The sequence below is a fragment of the Prionailurus viverrinus genome, chromosome A3, assembly GCF_022837055.1.
Source record: "Prionailurus viverrinus isolate Anna chromosome A3, UM_Priviv_1.0, whole genome shotgun sequence".
NCBI lineage: Eukaryota > Metazoa > Chordata > Mammalia > Carnivora > Felidae > Prionailurus > Prionailurus viverrinus.
In genome coordinates this window covers 119,946,828-119,961,835 of record NC_062563.1, presented here as the reverse complement: position 1 = coordinate 119,961,835, position 15,008 = coordinate 119,946,828, and the positions used below count along the sequence as shown (strand labels likewise).

Below are 15,008 nucleotides of genomic sequence, written 5' to 3'. Positions count from 1 at the left end.
GTGAAGAAAACACTTCTCGTCGGACAGGATTGGATGGAACCGTGAAGGCCAAGGGTAAGCCGCAGAGGGTTCTTGCTGATATCAGGGCTGCTGCACGGGGAGCTGGGGAGGCAGGTCTGGCCCCAAGTCGCAGAGCATGTCGCCTTGGAGGCTGTCACCACTCTCATGCCCCAGTTACAGACTCCGGCCGGGAGGAGGATCGCTGGAGAAACCGGACCTGGGGGCACCAGCTACAGGAGGGGGGCACTGTTACAAGACAGCCTCACCGGGGCCTTTGGCAAGTTTGCTCTGTGGCACAATTACGCCAACTGAACTTGGGTCCCGGGACAGGTGGAAATCACACCCCCAGACCTTTCCACCATTTGCTTTTTGCCTCTTACTTGTAAACCACTTGTGTGGAGTAGTTTGAGGGGCAAGACAAGGTGAGAGGGAAGTTCCCAGGGAGAGATGAGAGATTAATGAAGACAACTCCCCTTGAGGAACGGGGGTGGGGGGGGTTGGGGGGGGGGTGAGGGGGGGTCGCTGGCTCCTGGGCTCCCTGCAGCCCCTCGGGCTCCTGGAGCACAGCCACGGTGGGGCTGCTGCTTTCTGCTCTGTCTCCAAAGCGGGGACGCTCCAGGCCGGGTCAGCGAGTCTTGCAGGGGGCAGAAGGGCACTTGGGGCGCATGGGGGCAGGGCCTGTCCACAGAGTTTCCACCCCATCCCGCGTCTGAGCGGCACCACACCCCTGCTGGTGGTGAAGGGCAGAGATGAGCCCATTCCCGGACGTGAAAGCTGAGCTTGGAGGCCCACAGGAGAGCAAGTAGGGGGCTGGCCCCGGAACAATGCAGCGGGCGGTGGCTTGGCCCAGGTCACGGTCACGTTGCCAGGCACGCGGTTGCCAGGGGACCCCGGGCTGTTTACCGTCGTCGGGCAGGGAGGGGCAGGCGCCCGGCTCGCTGCGCACTCGAGGCACCCACCATGGCCTCCCGCAGCGCGGGCACCCTACTGACCGAGTTCAATGCCACCTACGTGCCCCTCGGCCTCATGCCCGGGTAAGGCCGTCGCGCCCCCTGCCCCGCCCCTGCCTGAACCATTCTGTCGGAGCGCCACCCCCCACCCCGCAAAACCCTCCTCTCGCTAGAAACTGGAAACTCCGCACTTGCGCTTTTGGGGTTTGAAAGAATCAGGGCTCCAGTTGTTCACCTGGCTGGGTGACCTTCCCGGGAGGGGTTGCGTGCCCCGAGCAGGCGGCGGCTGGGCGCGGACAGGGGCTCTCTCCGCGTCCCTCTTCCTGGGATGTGAGTCCCCAGCGAGCGCAGAGCATGCCCAGCCTGGGACCCGGGGAAGGGGGAGGAGAGGGAGCCACCTGGTAAGCTGGGTTTGGAGACCCCTGGGCAGGAGTGACAACGTGAGGAACCGGAGAAGGGGAGCTGGCCTTTCGCGCCCCAGCCCACCTAGGATCCAGGCAACAGTAGTGTTTGTCGGATGAAGGCGAGAAGAAGACGGGTGGGCCCTGGCTAGGCTCCAAGAATCTGGCCAGGTAGTTATTGCTTCATTTGGACATTCCTTTGGTAAAGACGTGTTGAGCGCTGGGGAGGTGCCAGGGGTTGTGAGAAGACAAGCAGGGGGCCGCCCTCGATGGGTTCCCGTGGTGGTGTAGATACAGAAGGTTTAGTTCAAAGCCATCTTTGCAGCCTTGGAGAGTGGTGTTTACACCGCATTCTGGGTGTTCATCGTGAGGTTTCATTCTACGCGCAATTATATTTTTTTCTGATGCTCCCCACTGTCCCCAGTTGGAAACTTAACCCTCCCAAAATGTCCCCCTGCTCTGCCAGGGGAAGTTGCATATTTCGGAAGCAATCCTAGGTTGCTTCTGTCGCCGCACCGCTTGTCTGCAGTTCCCTTGAGCACTTTGTCCTGTGATTGATCTAGAAATTGTGGTAATGAGTGAATCATAAAGAAGGCTCCAAGCATGAACTGGACTAGTTTGGATAGCCGAGCCTGTATCTGTGGCTTTCTCTGCAGGGATCTTTCTGGGAGGCATGTGCTCTCCCTAAAGATCCCCATCAGCGAGGAATGAATGGACTTATCTTATGTTTCTAAATGCTACCTCATTGCTAATTTTGTTAACTTAATGAAAGAATCCAAGATTCCCCACCACACTTGGATAATTATTATTTTTGTGCCTTTTCGAACATTAATCACAGGATTTTAAGCAGAGCCAGTCTCCTCCGACGCTCCGATCGTCCCCCTTACCAGTTTGATTCGTAGAGGCGGGGAGTATTCACAGTGGTAAAGACCTTGGAGATCATGTAGCCCAGCCCTCTTCTGTTCCAGATGTGGTCACTGAGGTCTGGGGCCGGGGGAGAGGGGGACTTGCACGAGCCCCAGGCTGGCGTTGGAAGAGCTGGCCTGGCACCGGGTCCCTGATGCCTTGTGGTGGCATTGGGAGCCCCCAGGTAATGAGCACCTACTACGTGCCAGGCACCGTGCTGGGCTCTTTACAAACATTCTGTAAAAACCCTTTGCAACAACCCAGATGAGAAATAAGCAGTTTGCCTCGGGTCGTTCAGCAAGCTACCCAGCCGTGTCTTTGTGACCTCAGCACCCAGGCTCTCCCGAATCCCTCCAACTGCCGTCTATTATCATTAGATCCCTGCGGTGTTCAGGGACTGATTCTCGGTACCAAGGGGAACAGGATGCTGGTCTTCAGACTCACTGGCCAGGGTGCTCTGTCTGGTCCCTTGCTGCTCTGGGCAGCACAGCCCTCAGGCACCTTGCCACTGTCTGGGCTGTGTGCCCCCCCCTGCCGTGAGCGGGGGATTCTTGGGTCCGAGTCCCTGGGATTGTGAGGCTTTTTAAGGGATGAGATCAGCCTCAGTGGGGCTCTGTGCCTCTTGCTAGCAGGTCGACCTCAGTGGTATCCCCCCCCCCCGGCTCCGCCTCCCCCCACACCTCACCAGGCTCTTAGTCCAAGCACGTGACCTGCCACCGTGCGTTCATTCACGGCCAGACTACTACTGCCCCCGATGCCCCCCCGCTCCACCAGGGGCTGTCACCAGCAGCCAGGACTTTCACCAGCAACCCCCTCCTCTCCCGCCCCCTACTTCCCTGCATTTGCCTGGAGTGGCAGCTGTGCCCATATCTGCCGCGGAGGGCTCCGGGACCCTAAAGTCAGTGCCTTCCACTATCAGGAGGGTGGCCGTTACCTCCAGGACGGCGGTCCCACAAAGGCGGCTGTATCCACTTCCCCAGGATCCCCGTACGATAGATCTGCTGGTAAATGTTTGGCAACCAGCTCTCTGGAGACAGGGTGGGTCGTGATCTGTAGCACTCATCTACTATCTGCGGCATCAACACCCCCACCACGGCTGACTTCAAGCCGCCAAAATGGTGTCACAACTGCAGAGCCGGGGCGGGACGCAAAACACACACAGTCATTCCGCCCTCCAGACACAACAGGCACAGCTAACCCCAAGAACACAGACGGCCACGAAACACGGCGATACGATTAGGTGGTGATGAGCATTGGGTGTTTATTGCCTTTGCCGTCAACGTGATTTCTTTCACTGTGACTTTATATAATTTCTTGTATTTTTGTATAATTTCGCTTTTAAGCCGGGCTTGTTTAACCACAGCCTGGACAAAAATCCTCGAAATTTAGTCATCAGCTCTCGTCAGCCAGTATGAGCCAAGACAGGCCACCTCTAGCACACCACTGCCTCCTGCCAGCTGCTTCAGGCCTGAGACCTCACCTTCCGGGTGGGAGAGGGGAGCCCCTTCCATTTCAGCCCCAGCCCCGCCACTGGAGGCGCGGCCCCGGGACAGGCAGGTGCATCCCGGGCTACCAAACAAAGGCCACCTGCCAAAGAGACATAGGAGACCCCGCGTGTCCAGATAGGTCACTGAAGCCTCTCACGAAACCCTAAGGAACTGGGGAGCCTTTCTGAGAACAGGGGGTCAGGTGCTCCTGGAGACCGAGGCTTCATAACAGGGCCCCTCCTTCTTTCCAGAAGAATCATCAGCCCTTAATGTGCCTCCGTTTGTCAGTTCATTTCAACAAATATTTGGAGAGCAGCTACTGAGTGCCAGGACTGACAGGGACGCAGATAGAACTCCTTGCTCTCCCCCCCCCCCCCGCCCACGGAGTTTATATTCCAGAAAGGAAGACTACACTAAAGGCCCAGGTAATTGCACACAGCGAGAATGTGAGGTGGGACATAAAGAGGGTCACAAAGGGCACAGACGGTTCAATGGAGAGGACAGGCAGGTCTGTGGGTGGCTCCTTGGAAAAGAGGGTATTGGACATGGCCCTTGAGGCTGAGGTCACAAGGTCGGGAGAGGAGGAGAGAAGCCTCTTGGGGATGGAGGGGATGGCCTGAGGGAAGGCAGGGGTGGAGGTGCTGGCCGGCTCTGCCTCCAGAGCTGCAGATGGCCTGCTGAGCGGGAGTAGGAAGGACACGGATGTGGTTTAGAAGCTGGGAAGGCCCCCCTCCGGGAGGCCCGCGTCAGGCCCGGCCTGGAGTGCCTGGCTGGTTCCTTCCTCATTTCATAGACAATGGGGGGCCCTTGAAAGTTTTTGCCCAGGGGAAGGATCTGAAGGAACTGCACTCAGCAGGAAGTGTCGAGGAGAGGAGAGCGCCAGCGGAATGAGGATGTGCCGAATAGTTGCAAGTTAATTAGTTAATAAGGCTGCTCATGGGATCTCTGATGGCTCCTGGTAATTAATTTTAATGTCAGCTATGGGGCCATTTTGCTCCCTGTACACTCTCTGTACGCACAGGGACACACACACACGCGCGCGCGCGCACGCACACACGCGCGTGCGCACCCACGGTGGCTGCTGGGGACCCAGCTGAGCACTGTCTCCCAGCTTGTGTGCAGGTGGGTGAGGAGCCGGGCAGCAGATGAGGGGGTCCAGGAGGAGGTGTGGCAGTGCCACGGGGACTGTTGGATGCCCTGTTACAAAACCTGTCACTCATTCCCCTCTGTTTTCTCCGCCCTAGCCAGCCCCACGGCCAACAAAAACAGGCCTTGGGAAAGCTTTACCATAGGACCACACAGGGGCTTGCTCGAGGCACGCAAACGCAAGTGCATCCAGGGGACACAGACCTGGCTAGCCAAGGCGTGCCCTCTGAGCGCTAAAGAAACGTGACCGTGTGCACCTCTGTGCACACACCCGTGCCCCTCCGTGAGCGGCAGGTTCTGAATAGGATCCCCAGTGGAAGCAGAACCTTAGGAGGATTGCGGAGGAGAGGGCTTCTATTGTACTGGGATGCAAATATCTTGGCATTCAGAGAAGGTGGAAAAGCAGGGAGCAGAGGAGGAGTATAGCAGAGAGCCTGGGGGTGGTGAAGACAAGAATCCCGGGAACACGTCACATGTCTATGGCTCCTTTCTTCCAAGTACGAACGCTAAGGCCCCTGTGGGCGGGACACGGCGTGCGCTTTGTAGATCAGAGCCAAGCCCCTTTAAAACAGTGTTCGGGGACGTGGTGGCCCCCGGGTTTCTGGACTTCTGCCTCCTCCAGCAGACATTTATTGAGCACTTGTCCTGGGTGAGGTGCCACGTAGGTGCCGAGGATAAAGAGAGCACAGGTTAGCACAGGAGATGGACGAGTGTGCACCTGACTGTGCACGAAGGATGTGACACACAGTCTAGGTAGAGGGTGTGTGGTTAGGGAAGGCGCCAGAGAGCCCTGGTGCTGGGAGTGGGTAGGGAACTCCCCCACCCCCACCCCCCGGGACTCGGCATCCCAGGAAGAGGAAATGTGTGCAAAGCCTCAGAGGTGCGGACAGCACTTGAGGCCCAGAGATGTGATGCTTCCAGGACCTTGGGCGCTTGTGGGGAAGTGAGAAAGGAGAGAGGTGACCACGGTGGTGTGACACGTGTTTGAGAAAGATCACTCCGGCAGCAGCGTGGACAACAGGCTAGAGGGGTGAGTCTGGGAGCCTGGCTCAGAGATTCAAGACCACCCCGGTGAGCGAAGAGGGAGGCTGGCTGCTATGAGGAACCTCACTTGGGGACTTGGGGAGAGAGGAGGGGTGCGGAGGGGGGTGGAGAAGGGAGGATGGGGTGAGTCCTGGTTTCTGGCTTAGGTCATGATCTCACGGTTCATGGGTTCGAGCCCGTGTCGGGCTCTGTGCTGACAGCTCAAAGCCTGGAGCCTGCTTCGGATTCTATGTCTCCCTCTCTCTCTCTGCCCCTCCCCCACGCACGCTCAACGTTAAGAAAAGAAAAGAAACATAGAGACACAGATCCGGGCATCTCTGGTGTATGGGAGGTGTTAGAAGTCTAACATAAATGAGCTCTCCCAGAGGGAGAGGGTCCCTCAGAAGAGAAGGGGACTCTGGGGCACCCAGAAGCACCTAGTAGATGAGCAGAGGAAGAGAGCCAGCTCCCAGGCGATTCCCCTCCACACTGACCCCTCTTCAAAGCCTGACCACAAAGGAAGGCCCTTGGTGGAGTTCCCCAATACCTCTACCCCGCCCCCACCCCGGGAACGGGCCTCCCTCCCTGCATTTAATAGCATCAGCCCCTCCACCTCCAGCACAGCTCGTGCACCCACCGTGTAACTCAGTAAATAATGGAAGGAGGGGGTAGGCTGCAGGAAGAAAGGCTGAGCTGTGGACCTCTGCGTCCCCAGTACGCAGGGCACAGTAGCTTCCCAGTAAAGTAACTCCCAACACTATCCCACTGTCTTAAAAAAAAAAAAAAAAATGCACGTACAAAGCGTCAAGAAACAAACCAGCCCAAATCCAAACGCCTGGAATTAACCTGGGTTAGCATTTGGGGGGACGGCATTCCAAGTTTCTCTTTGCGTGTCTACTCAGCTAAGAGACTAGAGGCTGGCTGGCTGGCCGGCCGGCCAGAAAGATAGACAAAGCAATGCTAGAAACATATGATTGTGCCATATTTGCTACTTTAAAATGAAAATCATGGGGCGCCTGGGTGGCGCAGTCGGTTAAGCGTCCGACTTCAGCCAGGTCACGATCTCGCGGTCCAGGAGTTCGAGCCCCGCGTCAGGCTCTGGGCTGATGGCTCAGGGCCTGGAGCCTGTTTCTGATTCTGTGTCTCCCTCTCTCTCTGCCCCTCCCCCGTTCATGCTCTGTCTCTCTCTGTCCCAAAAATAAAATAAACGTTGAAAAAAAAATTAAAAAATAAAATAAAATAAAATGAAAATCATGAAATGTAATCTTACTAGAACTCAACTGAGGAGAAAGATACGGACACAAAATGGGAAGAAAGGCCAGACTTTAGACAAATGCCAATTCAGCTCAAGAGAGATTAATTCGTAAAAGATCCCTCTAAAGTAGGGAGAGGGAAAGGGAATAAAAACCACTCAGGGGCGAGAGTCACTGCGTTGCATGTTTTTCAACGGCGTGTTTTAATTTTAGGTGCCGCGGGTTGACTCTGCCTTACAAATTCCTAGCAAGTCGATGCCCCTCCACCCACCCCCACCCCCAATTTTTGTGGCAGAAATTATTTTTTCCTCTGACAGGTTTTATCACATTTACATTCTGTTCTGCAAGCAGCCTTCACCTGGCTGATATTTCTAGTTCCGTACTTAAATAGGGGGCGCCTGAGTGGCGCAGTCGGTTAAGCGTCCGACTTCAGCCCAGGTCACGATCTCGCGGTCCGTGAGTTCGAGCCCCGTGTCGGGCTCTGGGCTGATGGCTCAGAGCCTGGAGCCTGCTTCCGATTCTGTGTCTCCCTCTCTCTCTGACCCTCCCCCGTTCATGCTCTGTCTCTGTCTCAAAAGTAAAATAAACGTTAAAAAAAAAAAAATTAAAAAAAAATAGACTTGAAGCTAACCAGTCATTTTAACAATTTCTACATTTCTGGGTATTCCTTTCTTTTGACTCCTCTCTTCCTTGGCAGGATTTTGTCCCTGCACACTGCTTGCAGGAGCCTATGGGTTTTGCTTTATTTCCTGAGCCCTTTCATGCCGGGAAAGGCCCGGGTGCCGCCTTTACGGCTAATGACCGTGTGGCCGGTTTGATATTCTCGGGTCACGCTCTTGTCCCTATAGACTGTGGCGGGCCACCTTTCTTTAGTTTTCGTTCTGTTGCTTTCTTGTCTTTTCGTTGGGGGTTGACAGCACCTGATGGCTCCCACCTCTCTCCTCCTTCATCCCGAACCCCCTGAGGAATAAGAAAGATGACCTAAGAGGGAAAGCTGAGAGCCCCGGAAAGAGGAGGCGGGGCTGGCTTGGGACAGGCTTTCCTCCTGGAGGGCAGCGTGTGGCCACCCAAAACAGGGCACAGGGGAGTCATGTGGGCTTGCTTGCTTCCAAGGAAAAGGGGGAGGGTGGGGTGGTCTCCAACAAGCCTCATTTCCCTCTTCAACCCACCAGTCCCATGTCCTTCCACCCCCAGGTGGGAAAGCAAGTAAGGGGACAGAGGCTCGGGGAAGGAAGAAGCGGCTCCCTACTTGCTTATCTGTGACCCCCCGGCTGTGGAGCCTGTATGTTTATTAGGTTTCATACACAGCACGGAGAACCCCCAGGAGCTCCGTTCGGCCTGCTCGCGTGCTGTTTCTTGCAAACGAGTCTCTGCCTCAGTGCAGGTGCCGCAGGGAGAGGGTGAGCCGAGGATGTTGGAGGTGGCGATTGGATGGTCTCGTGTTACCTTGATGAAAAAAATACAGGCTCACGTTTAAGCAGTGGGTCAGCGGTCGGGCCGAGGGAGGTCGAGGAAAGAATGGGGGAGGAGGAAGCAAAGGCAGAAGGTACAGTGTTCCTTCCACAGAGAAATTCGGGGATAAAGGAAGAGGAAGGGGGACACGTGAGGCTGCAGGGTCCGCCGGAGGATGTCGCAGCCTGGGACAAATGCACAGAAACATGCGTCTCGGTAGGCAGAGGAGGAGAAGCCAAGAGAGGAGAGATTACGGATGGCAAGGAGGGAGGGCAGAGGCCGAGAGAAACCGGGAGGGGCCGACTGGACGCGTGAGGCCTTGGGAGGGGCAGGAATGGGGGCTCCAGACCCAGGAGGGGCTAAACCATGGCGGAGAGGAGGACTCTGTCCCGGAAGTGGCCAAGGTGACCTTGCAGGCATCACCAGCCCCAGCATCTTTCCAGGACAGAAAGGCAGAGGCAGGAGGGAGAAGGCTGGGATCCCCGGGGTCGTGGTCTCAAGGGCAGGAGGGGCGAGGCCGGACAAAGGCCTGCGTGTGGTGGACGGCTTCTCCCCTCACTCCCCGCTTGGGCCCGGGGAACCTCAAATGCTGCGAGGCTCTGGAAGGGACACGCTGTGGAGGGGTGGTAGGGCCAGGGGCCCGGGAGGGGCTCTTCCTCTGTTTCACCTACTGTGGGGAGCAATTGGAAGCCCCGTCGGTAATCACCGTGCTTGGCTTTCTCGCCTCCCACCTGAAGACGAGGAGGAGGAAACCATGCAATGCCATCTGACTCTACTGGGGAGGAGGCCAAGGGGGCCCTGAGCAGCCGGCACAGGTGATCCTGAAGCGCTGACCCCAGAGGCCACCGTGCCCTTTGGCCTGGTGAGAGGGGGACGCCCGCGATGTCGCAGTGGCCCTCAGGCTCCCCGCACCCCCTGGGGCTTCCCTGGTAAGGGAACTCGGCTGACAGAAGGGGACGCATCAAGCACCACAGTAGGGAGGCCTCAGGACAGGTGCCGGGGTCCCTGCAGCCTGGTCTTCTGGCGTTTGTGTGAGTAGGTCCGGCCGCAAACGTCGCTGGCGCCCTAGGCGCGCACCCACTCATCTTTTTGTTTGTTTCCTCGACATTTCCGACTCAGACCGTGTGCCAGACCTGGTACGGAAAACTGGGGATCTGAAGGTGAGGAAGACGTGACTCAGCTGTGCCCGAGAGGCTCCCAGTAGTCTAGTGACGGAGACAAAGACATGAAAACAGACACGAGCATTGGGAGCAGGCACGGCTCGCGTTGCAGCAGGGAGAGCAGGACCGCCTAGACCTAGAAGAGGCGGCAAGGAAAGGATCTTCAAAGTGACAGGGCAGGTCTTTAGTCCTGGGGGGCAAGCATCTGGGGGCCGGGGGCCCAGGGCAGAAACCCAGGGGAGAAGTGCAGGCGGGAGGTGGGAGAAAGAACATGCAAATGGTTCTTTACAACCGGGAGCAGGGAGGCCGGTGAGGCTGGAGAGGGGGACATAGTCGGCTCTCGGACAGCCTTGAATGCCACGTTGAGGGCTTGACTTCAGAAAGGTCGCTCTGGTGGAGGTAGGGGGAAGGGGCGGGAGGTAAGAGCACAGTTAGGAGGATGGGGGGGCTCCTGTGCCCGCAGCCCAGCTAAGAGGCCGTGTGGCCCACGCCCAGGGCAGAGATGGAACCCTGGGCTTGAGAACTAATTGCACGTGACGGATGAAGCTTGACTTGGCCACCTGCGGGGTGCCCGTCACCAAGATGGGACTAGAGGTTGGAGGCGGGGGTGCGGGTAAAGCCCAGGACACCCGCAAGGGGTGCGTAGTGTGCGGCCGTGTGCAGGAGTCTGACGGGGCTTCCGGGCTGGAGATGTAGACCAGGGTCATCCACACAGGCGGGAAGGTTAAGGCCCTGGCATGGATACCATCACCCAGGGGACCGTGTGGGCGCAGGACAGGCCCCGGAGAAAGAGAGCAGAAGAGGCGCACCATACGGAGGAAACTGAGAAGGAACGGTCAGAGAGGCGGGTGAAGCCAGCAGACAAGGAGAGAGCAGTGTCGTAAAATCCAGGAGCGGCGTTTCAAGACTGCAGAGGTCGGCAGTGTCCAATGCTGTGGGAGACCCCTGGCGCCCTTGTCAAGAGCCATTTCTTTTCTTTTCTTTTTTTTTTTGGGAGAGAGAGAGCAGGGCAGGGTCAGAGAGAGAGAGAGAGAGAGAGAGAATCCCAAGTAGGCCCTGCACTGTCGGTACAGAGCCCAACGTGGGGCTTGAACCCACGAACCGTGAGATCATGACCTGAGCTGAAACCAAGAGTGGAACGCTCAACTGACTGAGCCACCCAGGTGTCCCTGTCAAAAGCCATTTCACTGGCACCGTGGGGCCGGGGTGAGGTTTTAGGGGGTGAGAAGCGACTGACTGGAGAAGCAAGACTCTCCGTCATTCGCACAAAGTCTGACGCTCATGCCCTTCGGCCGTCACGTGGCCAAAACCAGTCTTTGGCTCTCTGTGGAAGTCTCACCCGACCAGGGCTCCTCAGCGTACTGTGTGTGCTTGTGTCCTCTGTGTCTCCAAGCGTCCCCGCCCGCCGGTCCCCTGTCCCTGTCGCTGGCCTCCGCGGCTGCAACGGGCGACGGGACCCTTGCAGGCCGTCTGAGTGGTGCCTCGTGAGGTGGCTGAGCTGGAGCGAAGCTGCACGTGTGAGCCCAGGCCTTGACCACCACAGATCTGATGTCACACGTCACTGCTGCGTCCCCACCAACCTCTTAGATCCTCCCTACCCCTGATGAGATAGTGGCAGGACACCTCCCCATCTTCGGGCCAAACCCTGAGTATACGGAGAGTGATATGCCCGCGGCCCTGCCGAGGGCTCAGGATGGGGCCCCGGTGCTCTGGCCCCTGCGGGAGCCCCTGGTCCGGGGGGGTGACCAGCCTCTGTCGGGAAGGAGAGGCCCAGATTCTCCTTCGCTCGCCCTTCCCCGGAGCCCCGAGCTGGGCAGAGCATCCGAGGGAAGCCTCTCAAGGCCCAGAAGCGACCCACGGGGCCTGCCGCCACCCCCGCCCCCGGGCTTTATGGGCCTGTCTTGGAACGGGCCTCGGAACCGTGCACTGACCTGCCCCCCCCACCCCGTGGCCATCGCAGGTACCAAGGCCATGTTCCCGGCGTGGCCTTCTCCTTTGGCTCCCCCTACGGCACCGCCACCCTCAAGTATTTCCAGGACCACCGCGACGCAGCCCTGGAGAAGAGCCGTACTGTCTTCAGCAAAGGCGGCCACTTCCCCACCCTCTTCTCCTCAGACCCCAACCTCGTGCTGAGTAAGCGCTCCCACACCCGGGACCGCTGGCTGCACACCCCCAGCTACACCCGCTTCAACCTGGACAGTGGCCGCTCCGCCCAGCTCACCGGCTTCTACCAGGTGGGTTGACCTGGGCCCGGCTGCTGTCCCCCCAGCAACCCGGGCAGTGAGGGGAGGGGCTTGGAGTGATCCCCGTCACCCTCCAAGAGGGACTTTGTTTGCTTTCTCTGAGCCCCTGAGCCAGCAGGGAACCTAGTGAGTTTGGCTGGGGGTGTCGGGGACAGGGCCTAGACTGCTTCCCAGATGACCCCCCACCCCAGGGACTCCTGGGGCTCTTGCCCCAGCCCACCCCCAGGGAGGTGTTCTCACCCCCAGGGAGGTGTTCCCACCCTCACCTCTGCCCCATGACCCCGTGGACCCTCGCTTACTTCCTACTAGAGTAAAACATCAAAGATCCACCTGCAAGATGAACCCCGCCCCCCACCACTCACACACAGGGCCACTAAGCCCCCGACCCTGGTTCTAGCCCCAGGTCTAGTCTCGATTGTACCCGGGTCCTGGTGCCCACCTGACACCTCCTTGCTTAGCAGCCCCTCTGAAGCCGTACCCCAAGTCAACCTCAGCCCCAGACCGGAACCTAACTGCCCACACCCCGATGTCCTTGTCCTGCCCCTCGGGCTCTTACAGCCTCCCCTGGGCCTGGTGCAGACGTGTCCCGGAGGGTCACAGGCACCTGGGTGCTCGCCCACCTCACTGGGGGCCAGGGCTCATTCTCTGCCGTGTCCCTAGAAACCCTGGTCTCTCCCTCACTTCTCTTGCAAACATGCCTCCAGCCCGATTTCAAAAACGCAGGTGCCCCCTGGTCCTCAGGGCAGAGAACTGTATGAGAAGGCAGGTCCTCAAGGAGAGGACCAGGTTAATGCTGGCAGACTCCAAGGGGCTGTGGGGACCGTGTCAATGGGCATGGGGGGGGGGGGCTTTGCTTTCCCTCATGGCTCTCACGCATAGCACCCCCAGTCCAGGGGGGCGGGAAAGGGAGAAACAAACACACGGAGCTTACCTGTGCCACCTGCTGAGCCAGGATTCACACCCTTGACCTCCGCTGGTCGCTCGCCTCATTTACTCTCCGTAGCAAAGCTGGGGTGGGGTGAGCCATCATCGCCATTAGACAGATGGGAGCTGGTCTCAGAGAGGACACCCAGCTGGGGACTCCAACAAGGGAGATGGCCCCACCCCCTGCCCAGGTATAGCCAGGCAGGAACTGCGGGTGCCCCAGGTCACTCCTGCACACTGACAACCTGTCATCTCTTCTTTGGGTCGAGCCGTAGATGGCGCAGCAGCATAGGAAGTACTATCTAGACAAGACGGGCATGGTGCCCCAGGTGCCCTACTTCGAGCTGCCTGTGAAGGAGTGGGAACGATACCCCCTCCCCACCGACCTGTGAGTGCCTGCCCTCCCCCCCTTCACGCATGCTACAAACACATGTCCATGGGGCACCTGCTTCCAGCCAGGCACACAGCCACTCACGCTGAGAAATGAGTGAAGACCTCACCCTAAGGAGCCTACGGTGCAGAGGGTGACAGTCACACAGCAAGGGGGTCAAGGTTAAGGGCAGCCTCAAAGGGATGAGCAGAATGGGCAGAGTCTGAAAGAGTGCTTTCCTGGCCAGATGCACGGGGAGTTTGGGAGCAAACCTGTCATCTTGGCTGGCCTGAACCTTGCAGGCTTCTCCCCCCTGCAGTGTCAGCCTTGCAGCTACACTCGTCCAAACGTGGGCACCGCTGCTTCTGAGTAGCAAGGAACTGCTGCCCTCTGGTGGACACAGAGGGCACTACGAGAGTGGGAAATGCGTCCCCCCCCAGTCCCGACCAGACTCGGAAAACGTTCTCCTTGGGACTTCAAAATATCTTTCAAAGTCCAACTGTCCATCTAACAAAATATGAAAGTTTTCCACTGCTTGGACCTCACTCCTTTTATCTGAGAGAGCTGCTTTCCCCAGGGAAGGCCAGCTCTGCCCTTTGAGATAATCCAGGCACATGGTTCCCTTGCTGTCCCTCCTGTCACCAAGGCGCGGGAATCGGAAGTCTGTGCTTCCAAGGTGTTGTGTGGGGAAGGAGGGGTCAAGAGGTCAGTGGAAAGATCTTGGGTTTCCAACTACTCGCTGACCATCGCCATCATTTCTTATAACATTTGTTGCGTATCTGTTCCTCGTCCAGCGTTATTTAAGTGCCTTATACGCATTACCTCATTTAGTCCTCAAAACAAAGCTAACAGGGATGGGAGGTACCAACACTGGTCCATTTTATCCATGTGCCCTTCCAGCGGGAGTTGAGCCTGGAATCTCTCCCAGGTCTGTCTGACACCCACGTTCTCCCTCTTTACCGCTGCGCCATTGTGCAAATGCAAATTATTCTGATCTCGACTGCAGGGTGACTTACAAGACGTTTGAGCTGATGAGCAGCCAGCTCAGGGTGGGCTAGAAAATTGGGCACACGGGGCTGTGGGTGGGCACAGCCTTTCTGGAACGCTGCATAACCCTGTCTCCGTCCTCCCCCAGTCCTCCTCTGAGCCCAGAGAAGAAGTGGCACCTTTTAAGAGTATCTCCCGAGAACTTGAAGACCTACCAGAGGTTCCCCTCGGGGAAGAGGGTCACCCCCCACGAGCGGCAGAGGAGAGACTGCTACTTTGAGTTCAGAGCGTGATGCTGGAGAGCCTGGCCCTGACCAGGTCGGCCTTTCGGAATAAAATCTTGAGCCACGTCCAAACCCGTGGTCTTCGCCTCTGGCCTCCAGGAACGTTTGGCCATAGCGGGACAGCGCCCAAGTGTCCCACCCAACACCGAGTCTTAAGGGCTGTCAAAAGCTCAGTGCAGGGGTTCAAGCCAGGAGGAAGCAGCGTCCACTGACCCACTGGGCCCACGCAGCCCTCCTCTGAGGTGGCGGCAGGTAGAACCAAGGACTATAGGGCTCCCGAGTCTTGGTGGCAGGGTCACTCAGGTCCAGAGATACGCCCCATCGGCTCCCACTCGTGTAACAGAGGAAGCCCCGTTATTGTACATCTGAGAATGAAAGTGAAGTGACCCCAGAACAATTGCACAGGGGGTCCGATGCAGAAG

The 15,008-nt window shown here is 58.0% G+C and overlaps 1 protein-coding gene across 1 annotated transcript; it reads left to right on the top strand.

The window, feature by feature from the left end:
* The first annotated feature begins 908 nt into the window (after positions 1 to 908).
* On the top strand, positions 909 to 14,658 carry FAM166C (family with sequence similarity 166 member C). Its single transcript, XM_047853594.1, has 4 exons — positions 909 to 1,034; positions 11,739 to 12,012; positions 13,221 to 13,333; positions 14,451 to 14,658. The coding sequence occupies exons 1-4, from the start codon at positions 961 to 963 to the stop codon at positions 14,593 to 14,595; spliced, it is 606 nt and encodes a 201-aa protein (XP_047709550.1). The 5' UTR covers positions 909 to 960; the 3' UTR covers positions 14,596 to 14,658.
* Positions 14,659 to 15,008: the final 350 nt, after the last annotated feature.